At 42.6% G+C, this 15,975-nt stretch overlaps 1 protein-coding gene across 1 annotated transcript in view; it reads right to left on the reverse strand.

Annotated features, from left to right (window-relative positions):
* Nucleotides 1-15,975, reverse strand: part of LOC132401160 (elongin-C) — a 34,007-nt gene that overhangs the window by 2,346 nt on the left and 15,686 nt on the right. The window contains exon 2 of the mRNA XM_059983076.1: nt 1,124-1,180. Within this exon, the coding sequence (XP_059839059.1) occupies nt 1,124-1,127 (4 nt within the window). The 5' untranslated portion in view covers nt 1,128-1,180. The remainder of the gene's footprint in view (nt 1-1,123; nt 1,181-15,975) is intronic.

Here is a 15,975-nt window from a genome sequence, read left to right on the forward strand (position 1 = left end):
CTCTGTTCTACTGTACTCCTCAGTGCTCTACCTTTCACCATGTAAGACCTGCCCTGGTTTGTCCTCCCAAATGCAACACATCACATTTGTTTGCATTAAATTCCATCTGCCATTTTTCAGTCCATTTTCCCAGCTGGTCCATATCCCACTGCAAGCTTTGATAGCCTTCCTCACTGTCTACTACACCCCCAGTCTTGGTGTCATCTACAAATTTATCGATCCAGTCCACCACACCATCATTTAGATCACTGATATTGATGACAAACAACAATGGACCCAGTACTGATCCCTAGTCACAGTCCTCCAATCAGAGAGGTAACCATCTACTACTGTTCTCTGGCTTCTCCCACAAAGCCAATGTTCAATCTAATTTACTACCTCATCTTGAATGCCAAGCGACTGAACTTTCTTGAACAACCACCCATTGGGACTCTGTTGAAGGCCTTGCTAAAGTCTATGTAGATGACATCCACTTGCCTCTATCAGCTTTCCTGGTCACTGCCTTGAAAAACTATAAAAGATTAGTCGGACATGACCTTGCATGCACAAGGCCTTATTGACTATTGCTAATCAGTCCCTGTCTATCCAAGTACTTATATATCCAGTCGTTTAGAATATCTTTCAATAATTTACCCACTACTAATGTCAGGATTACTGGTCTGGTCTATAAGTTCCTGACTTATTGTTAAAGCCTTTCTTAAACAATAGAACAACCATAACTATCCTCCACTCCTTCTGCAATTTTAAAACACAAGGGCAAACAGCAAATGTTTGAAAACACAAACACTCATTGCTTGAGAGCAATAAAAAACAAAAAAAAGTCAAAAATTGATCGAGGAAGTATTAAAGAAATCTGGCAATCAACCTATTGGGGAATGTGAGCGATGGAATTTAGGTTATCATATAGCACTTTTGCTCTTACCATCTGGCATCCTATTTGTCATTCAAATCAGCACAAAACATTCATCAAGATCAAAACTGTGTAATATTAAACAAAATATGTTTATTTTGCAGGATACTACCTTTGCTTAGACCACTATATGGTTTTATTGCACATTGATTCACCTTGTACATCCAGAAAATGCTGATACAAAAATAAATAGAACACCAGGAAAATACTTGCCCATTTCCCTCAGAGATGTGCTACCAATTTTTCAAAAGCAAACTTTCTGATGGGGTCCTAAAAGGAGGAAAAACAAAATGGTAAGTTCCCTGTAAACTGTTGAGTTGTTTCTATGGAATTGTGAACCTTCAATTTATATACAAGTGCAATTACTGTCATGAAAGGTGTGAATTCATTTTTAGCCAACACATTTAGCAAGCAGAACTTATAACTTTGGAAATTTTTCATTCCAGAGGGTCAAAAATTGATTGGCTTAAAAGCAAGTTGGGTGAATGATTGAAGGCACAGTTTAAGACATACCGAAATGCACAGCCTCGATGTAAACAAAAATATTGTTTACCTGGCTTCCCAGCCTCTTTGAACGTTAATTGTTGCCTTTATCCAACTCACACATCACACCCGATGGTGTTAACTGAAACAGTCCCATTTTCCTGAAAGCTCAAACTTACAATTCCCATCCTATCATGTAAATCCTTTTATGGGTTCAACCTTTCCTATTTCTGACATTTTCCAGATCTACCACTCTGTCTAACATCCTGCATCATGTTCTGAATTTTTATCTTCAGTTTCCAATGCATCTCTCTTCTCCTTCCATTCCACCAGCCAGAATTGTACAAATTGCTTTATTGGTTGATTTAGATTTTCAAATTCATGCAATTCCTTAAAATGTACATTCCTGGCTTTATTTGTAACCGTGTCTAGCCAAAGAAGTTGCCAGCTACTTCTTTGCCTATTTCCAAGGTCTCTTTAGATAAATTTTCAGTCATATTTTGGATTTTTTAAAAAATGAAGGAGAGGTAAGTAGTTTAAAGAGATCCATCAAATTTTGGTGCTGGATAGAAGAGGTACAAATATCATTCTTAAGGACTGCAAGGATCTAAAGGATTAGAGGTGGAAAGGAGTGTGTTTTTTTTTACAAAGTTGAAGAAGAAAATTATCATCTAAATAATCGAAACGCTGCAGATACTGAACAAATGGAGTGATAACAGAAAATGCTAGAACATTCAGCAAGCTGTGTCTGTATCATATTGGTGGAATGAGAAACACAGTCAACATCCCTGGTCAATAACCTATCATTTTCTATCATGGGAATTTTAATATTAATACCCTGGGAGAATCTTTCTGGAATAATGAGCTGAGATGGGTTGAATCTTCCAGTCATTTAGTTATCCAGTTGTACAAAATTTGAAGCATCTAATCAAACAGAACTACTGTGCACCCTATCCTCGTTATATGCGTCCTCAGACAATGCGGATCCACAGTTATGCGAGGAACCTATTTCTACCAACTTCACCTTATACGAGTCCAAAACTCACAGTTATGCGAAGAGCACTGCTTTCCTGGCAATACAAGTCATGTACACACGCCTCACAGTCTCACTCCCGCCAGTCTCACATTGGTTTTGGCAACCTGTGGATGTGCGATCTTGCACTCTTAAAACTTTTGTTGTTTTTACCTAGGTGCAGTGATTTTGTGCTTGAAATATTTAACTATGCAAGCATCCGATGTCAAGTGCTGGGCCATCAGCCAAGCGACAGTCAGGTGAAGGTAACACAGCTCTGGGACGCTACTTCGGCCTGGGTGAGTCCACGATCAGAAACAAAGAAAAATGTTGAGAAAATAAAAAGTGCAGTGATTGATTCACCCTAAGTGTCTTCAAAGATTGTTACCAAAGTGCGTAACTCAATTATGACAAAAATGGAGAAAATGTTGAGTTTATACATGAGCATGAAACAAAGAAAAAAACACTTAGTTCCGATCATCTTCGTGTGAAAGCTTTGGAAACTTATGGTCGCCTTTGTTCAGAGGCTAGTGAGGAAGTGTCAAGTGATATTGTTAGCTTTAATGCAAGTTGGGGATGGTTTTCTAAGTTTGTTAATCGTCACAGGCTTCACAAATTAGATGTGCGTGGTGAGCAGGCTAGTGCTGACCACGAAGCTGCTGAACACTACCCTGTGCAGTTGCGGACCAAAGCAGGTGCTTAATGCAGACAGACAGACATACTTTATTGATCCCGAGGGAAATTGGGTTTTGTTACACCAACCAAGATATAGCAATATAAAACCATAAATAATAAAATAATAATAACGCAGACGAGACCGGTCTTTTTTGGAAGCATATGCCTAAACGCACTTACATAAGTAAGGATGAAAAAAACTGCGTCAGGTTTCAAGGCAGCAAAGGATAGATTGACTTTGCTTATGTGTTCCAACACTGAAGGAGACCGTAAGATGAAGTCTCTCTTAGTTTACCATTCACTAAACTCTCGTGCTCTGAAGGGTTTGAGTACTGTACACCCTAGTATGTTAACTTTTTATGATTTATTACGTTGAATATTACCTTAAATTGATGAAATATAATACAAATGTTGCCTTGTGGTACTGCTTTTGTGTCGTATTGGTATGAAAATTTGAATAAATTACAGATAAAACATATTTAGGAAGCCCTCCAGAATGCATCCCTATTTTCTACATTTAAATAATTATTCACATTATGCGTTGTTACAAATGTGCCACAACTCTGAGGGGCTGAAGGGTACAAAGTAGGCCCCTCCTTTTTGAGAATCACAAGATCGCTATTAATTCGGGTCTGGGACCCAGGAAATGAGAGAGAGATGTCCAGAATACACAGGGTTTGGAATGTGTCCTGGCCTCAGCAAGACGGAACTATTGAGAACGGCTATTGTCTCTTGGAGATGGAGTTGCGTATTGAGTACTGTACTATTCATTGAAACCCCTCAGGGGATGACCAGAGTGGGCTAGTTGAGGGATTGCATCATCCCAACCTGAGAGACATCTGAGACCCCATGAGTAAGGATAAAAGAGGGTCTGGGGAACAACCCCTTTAGACGCACCAGGAGAAACGCTAGAAATCCCGTGACAGTGTTTAATAGCGACAGCTGGTGGGGCTCGCGTGCGTCCTTTCCCTTTGCCTGGGAATTGGCAGCCTCACCACGGAAGAACGGCTTAGCTAAAGGAGAAGCCACAAGTGAACGGCCACACCAACGGGACTCCTGACGGATCGAAATCATAAAGGTTGGAAAACCCGCAGCGGTAACTGTTCCCATTCTATTGCTATTTCTCTCTCTCTCCAACAAAGTGCAACACAGTGACAACCAAAAGGCTGCAGCCTGAATGAACTGAGTGACTTTTATATTTCCATTGGACAATACATTATCCCCTAGACAATGATAGAGCTATTTCTTATTGATTATTATTATACCCACACTTTTAGATTTAGTATTGATGACGTATATTATCTGTATGTTTGCATTGATATTATTTTTGTGTATTTTTACTAATAAATACTGTTAAAAATAGCACCATCAGACTTCAACAGACCTCTCTATCTTTGCTGGTAAGTGACCCAGTTACGGGGTTCGTAACAGCGTCGACTGTGAGGAACGTATCCCCCACATATAACGAGGATAGGGTGTATTTGAGGAGGCTCCAATGGCTGAACAAATCAGATTTTAGAACCCAGTGTTGAGCAAGCTGATTCCAGACTAGATCGGAAAATCTGTCAAATTAGTTTTACATAAGAACATAAGAGATAGGAGCAGGAGTAAGCCAATCAGCCCCTCAAGCCTGCTCCGCCATTCAAAAAGATCATGGCTGATCCAATCTTAACTCTAGTTATCACCGAATCCCACAAGGCAACAGTGCCAACCAACAGGGCACAATGCTGCCCATTTTATTTTATTATTCATCCCGCCCAAACCCAAGTGATCACCCAGGGGAAAAAAAATGATTTGCCAATTGAGGAGAAAAAATCTGGAAAATTCCTCTCCGACCCATCCAGGCTATCGAAAACTGGCCCAGGAGATCACATGGCTGATCTAAACCTAGCCTCATGTCCACTTACCTGCTCGCTCACCGTATCCCCTAATGCCACTTTTATCCAGGAAAATGTCTATCTCCGTTTTGAATTTATTGAGTGTAGTAGCTTCCACAGCTCTCTGGGGCAGTAAATTCCACAGCCCCACTACCATCTGAGTGAAGAAATTTCTCCTCATCTCAGTCCTGGAATGGCATCCCCTTATTTTAAGATTTTGGCCCCTAGTCCTAGCTTCACCCATCATTGGGAACATTCTCCCCGCATCCACCTGATCAAGCCCCTTCACAATCTTATATGTTTCAATAAGATCGCCTCTCATTCTTCGGAACTCCAATGAGTAGAGTCCCAATCTACTCAACCTCTCATCATACATCAACCCACCCAACCCCGGAATTAACCTAGTAAACCTTCTCTGCATTGCCTCGAGAGCCAGTATGTCCTTTCTTAAATATGGACACCAGAACTGCACACAGTACTCCAGGTGTGGTCTCACCAATACCTGGTACAACTGCAGTAAGACCTCCCTGTTCTTATACTCCATCCCCCTAGCAATAAAAGCCAGCATTCCATTGGCCTTCTTGACCACCTGCTGCACTTGCATACTAACTTTTTGTGTTTCCTGCACCAGGACCCCCAGATCCCTTTGCACAGAAGCACTTTCCAGTTTCTCTCCATTTAGATAGTAACTTGCTCTATTATTTTTCCTGCCAAAGTGCAAGACCTCACACTTGTCAGTATTATATTTCATCTGCCAAATGTCTGCCCAATCACTCAGCCTATCTATGTCCCCCTGCAGGGTTTCAATGTCCTCCGCACTCATTACACTCCCTCCCATCTTTGTGTCATCAGCAAACTTCGATACGTTGCACTTAGTCCCTTTCTCCAAATCATTAATATAGATTGTAAAGAGTTGGGGTCCCAACACCGACCCCTGCAGAACACCACTAGTCTCCAACTGTCAGTCTGAGAATAAACCATTTATCCCAACTCTGTTTTTGTATGTCTGTCACATACAAAGTAACATAAGTAATAACTGCATATCCATTCCTACATATTTTTATGTAATCCTATTTATGGAGTGATACCAGTTAATATTGTTGACATGTGTTGTGAAATTTTTAATTTAGCAGCAACAGTTCAATGCAATATATGATCTAGAAAGAAAGAAATTAATTACAGTATATTGAAAAGATTGAAAATAGTGCAAAAACAGAAACAATATATATTTTAAAAAGTGAGGCACTGTTCATAGGTTCAATGCCCATTTAAGAATCGGATGGCAGAGGGGAAGAAGCAGTTTCTGAATCGCCAAGTGTGTGCCGTCAGGCTTCTGTACCTTTTTCTTGATGGTAACAATGAAGAGGGTAATGGATGTCTACTTGAAGATGTCTTGGATACTACAGAGGCTAGTACCCAAGATGGAGCTGACTAATTTTACGACTTTCTGTAGCTACTTTCAGTCCTGTGCAATAGTCACCTCCCATACCAGACAGTAATGCAGCCTGTCAGAATGCTCTGCAGGGTAATTTATAGATGTTTTCAAGTGTTTTAGTTGACAAGTCAAATCTCTTCAAACTGCTAATTAAATATAGCCACTGTCTTTCCTTCTTGAAAGCTGGGACCAGGTTAGAGATGCTCAGATGTCTTGACACCCAAGAACTTGAAATTGCTCACCCTCTACACTTCTGATCCCTCAATGAGGATTGGATTGTGTTCCCTCGTCTTACCCTTCCTGAAGTTCACAATCAGCTCTTTAGTCTTACTGACATTGAGTGCAAGGTTGTTGCTGTGACACCACTCAACTAGCTGGTATATCTTGCTCCTGTATGCCTTCTCATCTTCATCTGAAATTCGACCAACAATGGCTGTATCATCAGCAAATTTATAGATGGTATTTGAACTATACCTCGCCACACAGTCTTGGGTATAAAGAGAGTAGAACAGTGGGCTAAATACACACCTCTGAGGTGCACCAGTATTGATAGTCAGCTAGGAGGAGACATCGCCAATCCGCACAGATTGAGGTCTTCCGGTTAGGAAGTCGAGGATCCAATGGTAGAGGGAGGTACAGAGACCCAGGTTCTATAACTTAAAATCAGGATTGTGGGAATGATGGTGTTAAATGCTCTGTTATATTCAATGAACACCATCTTGACATAGGTTGTATTGTCCAGGTGATCCAAGGCCATGTGAAAAGCCATTGAGATCGTGTCTGCCATAGATGTATTGTAGCGATAGGCAAATTTCAGTGGGTTCAGATCCTTGCTGAGGCAGGAGTTCATTCTAGCCATGACCAACCTCTCAAAGCATTTCATCACTGCAGATGTGAGAGCTACAGGGCGATAGTCATTAAGGCAGCTCACACCACTCTTAGACACTGGTATAATTGTTGCCTTTTTGAAGCAAGTGGGAACTTCTGCCTGTAGCAGTGAGAGGTTGAAAATGCTCTTGAATACTCCAGCACAAGTTTTCAGAGCCTTACCAGGTACTCCATCGGGGCCTGCCGCCTTGCAAGAGCTCACCCGCCTTAAAGACAGGCCAGCATTGGCCTCTGAGACAGAGATCACAGGGTCATCAGGTGTAGCAGGGATCTTCACAGTTGTAGTTATATTCTCCCTTTCAAAGTGTGCATAAAAGGCATTGAGCTTCTCAGGTAGTGAAGCATTGCTGCCATTCATGCTACTGGGTTTCACTTTGTAGGAAGTAATGTCCTGCAAACCCTGCTGGAGTTGACTTGCATCCAATGTTGCCTCCAGCCTTGTTCTGAATTGTTTCTTTGCTCTTGAGATAGTCCTCTACAAGTCATATCTGGTTTTCTTGTACAGACCTGCATCACCAGACTTAAATGCCACAAATCTAATCCTCAGTTGACGACATACCTCCTAGTTCATCCATGGGTTTTGGTTTGGGAACGCAGAGTACGTTTTCATAGGCACACTCTCAGCCACACAATGAAGTCAGTAACATCTGTGGCATATTTATCCAGATTTGAAGGTAATCCCTGAACACAATCCAGTCCACCGATTCAAAGCAGTCCTGTAAGTGTTCCTGTGCTTCCCTTGTCTATACCTTCATGGTCCTCACAACTGGTTCTGCAGTCTTCAGTCTCTGCCTATACTCAGGGAGTAGAAGTACAGCCAGATGATCAGACTTTGTGAAGTGAGGGCACGGTAAGTATTCTTGATGGTGCTGTAACAATGGTCCAGTGTGTTGTTTCCTTGGGTACTACAAGTGATTTGTTAATGGTAATTATTTAGTGATTTTTTTTTTCTGGCTGGCCTAGTTAAAATCCCCCAAAATAATGGTGAAGGCATCAGGGTGCATTGTTTTGTGCATGTTGATCATCTAGAGCCCGTTTAACATTGGCCTGAGGTGGAATGTGCTCCGCTACCAAAATGATAGCTGAAATCTCTCGCAGCAGGTAAAATGGACAGCACTTAATTGTGAGACATTCCAGGTCTGGTGAGCAGAATTGTGCACCAAGAGGAGTTGATCATGAGGCATACATCACCACCTCTGCTTTTGAGAGACTTGACCATCCTATCCTGATGGTGTATAGTTAACCTGTTGATCTGAATCACTGAATCCGGTATGGAAGGGTCAATCTGGTATGGAAGGGTTAACCAGGATTCTGTGAAACAAAGGACACACATAGCCCAGCACTCTAGCTCTGAGATCTTTGATTTTTTTTTACTAGAAACCGTATATTTGCCAGCAAGATAGTCAATGTTAGGAGTCTAAAACTGTCTCAAATGGTAATTATCAGAATCAGAATTATTTTGTACAGACAATCTAACATGGATGACAATTTTTACTGCTGAGAAACTTCAAAGATACATTATAATTGCCCTTCACATTAGTCTCTGCTCAACTACAAAACCTAAACTGTTACCTAAAAGAAATTTTGATTGAGAGCCTGTATATACCATTGCTTAAAATGTTTGATTAGTAATTGTTAAAACATTTTTTAAAAGTTCAAGTCCAATTCAAAATCCAAATACTGACCAACCTATCTAGATTGTTTAAAATAGTGCAAACAAATTACAACAGCAGCTCCATTTCCAATTATTTTATTTCAAATGGAGCCTTACACAGCCTTATATTTTTATTTTGATGAAGGATCTGATGGTGAGTTCTTCCAGAATTTCGTGTGTTTTGCTCTGGATTTGTAGAGTCCACCTGCATAATCTCTTGTGTTTATATTTTTATCTTCAGGCAGATGGGGCTCGTCAGCTGAGGTTGGCAGCTCATCTGGGAGAAGAAAAACTCTCTCTGATCTCAAATGCCTGCTGCCTTCACTTATGGGGCAGGCTTTGGGAGTAAACCCTGAGGAAAAATCTAGAGCTGGAGTCCCTAGGAAAATACTCAGTTGTTTTCAATGATGACTGGTAACTTCTGTGACACTGCTGGTGCCAAACTGTATCGGTCTCTGTCGTTCCTTTGGATTCATCAGCTGCCAGGAGAGGTGAAGCCTGCTGCATGGGCAACAGCTCGCTCTCCATATCATATTGCACTGGCCTGCATGTCACATAAACAACTGGCACGCAATATCTATGGTTAACCCCGACCTAAGGAGGACTCAGTATATTTTTAATCGCTTACTTAAAAGAAAAAAAAGTTAGTGATAGAGAACTACATGGCAACCTTAAAATCACCACAGATCCTGACAGATACTTATTGACTACTGGCAACACTGGTGTTGTCTGTGGGCTCCACTCAACCCTACCAAGAATTTCTTCAGCTTCCATTTGATCTAGCTCTCTGGCTGGACCAAAGCTTTACCTGGAATACTACCAGCATTGCTCAGCTTTCTGGCAGCTGTTACATTCCATTTCCCACTGTTCCAGCAGTTACTGCTCCCTGCTGTCCCTCCATTTACACCTCTTCCAGAAGGATTAATTACCATTAACAAGCCTTCAGTGCCCTCTCCTCATCCATACCAGTCTGTACCTTTACATCAAGAGGTACAAAAAAGCTGGATGATCTCAGCAGGTCAGGCAGCATCTGTTGAAAGGAGCAGCCAATGTTTTTTTTACCCGAAACGTTGACTACTCCTTTCAATGGATGCTGCCCGACCTGTTGAATTCATCCAGCTTTTTTGTACGTCTTGATTTGACCACAGCATCTGCAGTGCACTTTGTGTTTTTTATTGTATTGTTACATCTCTAGCCACTCCACACAAAATGCTGGAGGAATTCAGCAAGCCAGGAATCATCTATAGAAATGAGTGATAGTTGACATTTTAGCCTGAAACGTTGACTGTTTTCTATTTTCCATAGATGCTGCCTGGCCTGCTGAGTTCCTCTGGCATTTTATGTATGTTGAGTGGATTTCCATCATCTGCAGATTTCTCATCTCTAACCACTCGATCTATTTATTTATTCCTAATTCCAGCCTATACACCAGTGATAAGTAAGACAAAACCAATTATCAAATTAGTGACAGTATGGCCTGACGGAGCCGTCTCATGACTTCAGGACTGCTTCAAGTTCACAGAGTAGAACCTGCTGGCCTGCCAAGCAAAGCACGATTTAGGAACTGACAGAGGAGAGGTATCCAACTTGGGGGTCCTCGGTTAATGATAGGGATTCATGGCATAAAAAAGGTTGGGAATCCATGACTTAGAGGGAATATACCACTGTGCGCATGCACTATATAAACTACTGTGTAGACAAAGTCGCCAGCAATAAAAACATCAGTGTATTCCCGAATCAGAAGCTATGGCTGAACAATGGAGTCCGGAACCTACTCAGGGTTGGGTCCAGGTAAAACTTTAAAGGAGGCATTAAACCACCAAATACAGACACAAACAACAGACAGGGATACACTCCAGTAATGCAAAAAATAAAACCTGATGCATGTAGAAAGGTCCATCACTGACTATAAAGGAAAGATCTCCTGCCCTGCAGTGATGCCACAAGCATCTGAGGATCTAAACAACTTCCTTGCTCAGTTTGACAGGGGCAACAGAGAACCAGTGATGAAGGCTTTGACTCCGGAGGAGTACACACATTGCTGACACTGTGCACACCAGGTGAGACGCATTTCTGCAGTGTCAAGACATGCAGAGCTGCTGGAGCTGATGGCTTACCCAGGTGGTCCTCGAGGACAGTGCTGAAGGTAGTCCTCATCACTGCCTCAGGGACTGTGCTGACCAGTTAGTAGAGGTTTTTACTGAAATCTATCAGACTCTCTCCGTCCCTTGCATGCTTCAAAACAGCAATCATCATACCAATCCCAAAGCAGTCAGCGGTAACATGCCTGAACAACCACAGACTGGTTGCACTTATCCTGATAGCCGCCAAGACCCTGGAGAGACTAGTTATATCCCACATTAAGAATACCATCCCTGCTACTCTGGACCAGCACCAGTTTGCCTAAAAGACAAACAGGTCAACCGAGGAGGGCATCTCCATATCGTACTGGAACACTTGGAGCATAAGGACACATACACCAGAATGCTTTTTATTGACTACAGTTCTGCCTTCAACACTATACTTCCCAACTTGTTGACTATTACACTACACAATCTGTCAATATGCCAATTTGAAACTGGATTCTAGATTTTCTCAACTACTGCACCCAGACAATCAGACTAGTCAAGTACACATCAACTTCTCGGTCCCCAACCACCGGTGCACTGCAGGGATGTGTACTGAGCCCACCCCCTTACATTCTTTTCATCCATGACTGTGCCACTAACTCCATCATCAGATTTACAGAAACACTAATTGGATTAATTACAAATAACAAAACAACGTGTATAGGGAGGTGAAACAGATTTCAGACAGAAATTTTCCGAACTGTGCAAAAACCATAATCTTTCACTCAACTTTTAAAAAAATGAAGAAATTATTATTGACTTCAGGAAATCAGAAAGTATGAACAGGCTCCAATACTCAAACAGTGAAGCAGTGAAAATAGTCTCCAACTTTAAGTTAGACCACAAGACATAGGAACAGAATTAGGCCATCTGGCCCATTGAATCTGCTCCGCCATTCAATCATGGCTGATCCTTTTTTTCTCACCTCCTCAACCCCAATTTCTATGATTGTCTTAGCATTTTCTGTTCAAGTAGCTGACAGTCACATCAGATACGATAGACTTGACCCTTCCATACATTGGAAAGATGGCACGTACCCACTATGTGCTGTCTTTCCTACACTGGGATCCCCTGCTTGGGCAATCCATGGGAGACCCATCTCTTACACTGCCATTACCTCGGAAGAAGCGCCAGAGGCGAGGAAGAAGGGCCGATGTCCTGGTGAGACTGAGACAGTGTGCAAATTGACCACCGCTCCCTAGCATATTCCTGGCTAACATTCAGTCCCTGGGTAACAGTCCCTGGTAACTCACTGGGAAGAGTAAAGGAGGAGTGGTATGCTTCATGGTCAACAATGCTTGGTGCAACCCCCAGAACGTGCATGCACTCAAATCCTTTTGTTCCCCAGACTTGGAATACGTGGTGTCACTGTGCAGATCCTATTGGCTGAGGGAGTTCACAGCTGATATCATCACAGACCGGTATACATTTCACTGCAGACTGATACTGACCTGGCTCTCAAGGAACTGTATGAGACCATCAACATGCTGGAGACTACACACCAAGAGGCTGCCTTCATCGTCGCCGGTGACTTTAATCAAGTATCGCTGCACATCCAGGGGAGCACTTGTGGAGATAAAATACTTGACCACTGCTACAGTCTCTTCCGCAATGCTTACAAAGCTCACCTTCGACCAGCTTTTGGAAAATCAGATCACTCTTTGATTCTGCTTCTACCGACATACAAGCAGAAGCTGAAATAAGAGGAGGCCCTAGTTAAAACCAAACACTGTTGGTCCAACCAACAATTGGTCTCCATGCTGCAGGACTGCTTCGATGACGTCGACTGGAATGTCTTCCATGATGAGTGTGTCTCCAAGTTCACCGATGGAGTCACGTGCTTCACCTGGAAGCACATCACGATGGTGGTGGAGGTGGAAACAACAGGGTCTTTTAAGAGACCCCTGGATGGATACATGGAGCTTAGAAAAATAAAGGGCTGTGGGTAAGTATAGGTAGTTCTAAGGTAAGGACATGTTCAGCACAACCTCATGGGCCGAAGGGCCTGTATTGTGTTGTAGGTTTTCTATGTTGTCCTCCAGAAGTCGGTCAGGGTCTTCCTGAACCAAAAACCCTGGATTAATAGTTCTGTGCATGCAGCACTTACTGTGTAACATAGAGCTTACATTGCTGGCGATCAACAAAACCAGCTATGATCTGCGCAAAGCTATCAAGCCTGCGAAACAGCAATATAAGGAGAAGATTGAGACAAAATGCACAATGAATAGCACACGTGACTTGTGGCGAGGACTGCTTTCCATGGCAGACTTCAAAGCCAAACGTTGCGGTGCTGCCAACATTGTGGCATCTCTCCCAGATGAGTTCAATCTCTTTCATTCTCGGTTCGATGTTGCTAACTCTGAGCCTCTGAGGAAAGCCACCACTACAACCTGCAACCTGGTCACCTGAAGCTGAGGTACACAGATGCTTACAAGTGGACAGTCGCAAGTCTGTGGGACTGGACGGCATCCCAGGGCGAGTACTCAGGATGTGCGCAGTGCACCTGGCAGGTGTGTTTACCGACATTTTTAATCTCTCCCTCTCCCAGTGTACAGTGCCCTCCTGCTTCAAATTATTCACCATTGTCCCTGTACCAAAAAAGACCAAGGTAACATGCCTGAATGACTAGTGTTCTGTTACATTCACCTCAACAATAAGCAAATGCTTTGAGAGGCTGGTCAAGGATTACATCTGCAGCTTGCTACCACCCAAACTGGACCCCATACAATTCACTTACTGACACAACCGACTGACAGATGACGCAATAGTCACTGCTCTACATACCATCTTCATACATCTGGAGAAGAATGATGCTTATGTGAGAATGCTGTTCTTGGATTACAGTTCAGCATTCAACACTATTGTTCCATCCAGGCTCGACAAGAAGCTCAGAGACCTTGGCCTTCACCCTGCCTTGTGCAGCCTGGACTTCCTGTCAGATCGCCAGCAGGTTGTAAGAGTGGGCTCCCTCAACTCCAACTCTCTGACTCTCAATACAGGAGCCCCTCAGGGCTACATACTGAGTCTCTTCCTTTACTCCTTGTATACCCATGATTGTATCACCACCCACAGCTCCAATCTGCTAATTAAACTTGCCGACGACACTACATTGATTGGCTTTATCTCAAACAATAACGAGGTGCCTACAAGGAAGAAGTCATCTCTCTAACACAGTGGTGTCAAGAAAACAACCTCTCCCTCAATGTCATAAAAACTAAGCAGCTAGTTGTGGATTGCAGGAGGAATGGAGATGGGCTAACCCCTATTGACATCAATGGATCTGAGGTTGAGAGGGTAAACAGCTTCAAGTTCCTCGGCATCCACATTACTGAGGACCTTGCGTGGTCTGTGCACACCAGCTGTGTGATGAAAAAGGCACAACTGCCCCCCTTTCACCTCAGACAGTTAAGGAAGTTTGGCATGGGCCCCCAAATCCTAAGAACTTTCGACAGGGGCATAATTGAGAGCATCCTGACTGGCTGCATCATTGCCTGGTATGGGAATTGTACCTCCCTTAATTGCAGGAGTCTGCAGAGAGTGGTGCGGTCAGCCCAGCGCATCTGGAGTTAGGAACTTCACTTGATTCAAGATATTTACAAGGACAGGTGTATAAAAAGAGCCCTTAGGATCACTGGGGACCCTAGCCATCCTAACCATGATCTATTCTAGCTGCTACCATCTGGGAAGCGGTACCGCAGCATAAAAGCCAGGACCAACAGCTTCTTCCACCAGGCCATCAGACTGATGAACTCAAGCTGATTTGAGTGTACTCTGTTACATTAGCTGTTCTATTTATTATAAATTATTATAAATTACTATGATTGCAGATTGTGCATTTAGATGGAGATGTAATGTAAAGATTTTTACTCTTCATGTATGTGAAGGATGTAAGAAATAAAGTCAATTCAAGTTCACCATCCTTTGGCTAAAGACATTTCTCCACATCTCTGTTTTGAAAGGGCGCCACTCTTTCTTGAGGCTGTGCCCTCTTGTCTTAGACTCTCCCACCATGGGAAACATCCTTTCCACATCTACTTTGTCTTGGCCTTTCAACATTTGAAAGATTTCAATGAGATCCCCCCTCATCCTTCTGAATTCCAGCGAATACAGACCCAGAGCCATCAAGTATTCCTCATAAAATAAAATAACCCTATCACTCCTAGAATCATTGTTCTGAACCTCCTCTGAACCCTCTCCAGTCAGCACATCTTTTCTAAGACGAGGGATTCAAAACTGTTCATGATACTCAAGGTGAGGCCTCACCATTGTCTCAGCATCACATCACTATTCTTGTATTTTAAACCTATTGAAATGAATGCTAACATGGCATTTGCCTTCCTCACCACCAATTCAACCCGCAAGTTAACCTTTAAGGTGTTCTGCACAAGGACTTGAGTCCCTTTACATCTCAGATTTTGGAGTTTCACCCTGTTGACCATGTGCATGACCATGGATTTTCCAACTTTGTACTTCATTTGCCACTTTCTTGCCCATTCTCCTGATCTGTCTAAGTCCTTCTGTATCCTACCTGTCAACACTACCTGCCCCTTCACCTATCTTCATATCATCTGCAAACTTGGCAGCAAAGCTATCTATTCCATCATCTAAATCATTTATATGCAGCATAAAAAGAAGTGGTCCCAAAACTGACCCTTGCAGACACCACTAGTCACTGGCAGCTAACCAGAAAAGGATCCTTTTATTCCCACTCACTACCTCCTACCAATCAGCCAATGCTCTAACCATGTTTGTAACTTTCCTGCAATACTATGGGCTCTTAACTTGGTAAGCAGCCTCAGGTGTGGCACCTTGTGAAAGGCCTTCTGAAAGTACATCTACTGTATACAACATCCACTGTATCCCCTTTATCTATCCTACTTCTAATGTCCTCAAGGAATTCCAACAGGTTTGT

Source organism: Hypanus sabinus, chromosome 1 (genome assembly GCF_030144855.1).
Source record: "Hypanus sabinus isolate sHypSab1 chromosome 1, sHypSab1.hap1, whole genome shotgun sequence".
NCBI classification, from domain to species: Eukaryota; Metazoa; Chordata; class Chondrichthyes; order Myliobatiformes; family Dasyatidae; genus Hypanus; species Hypanus sabinus.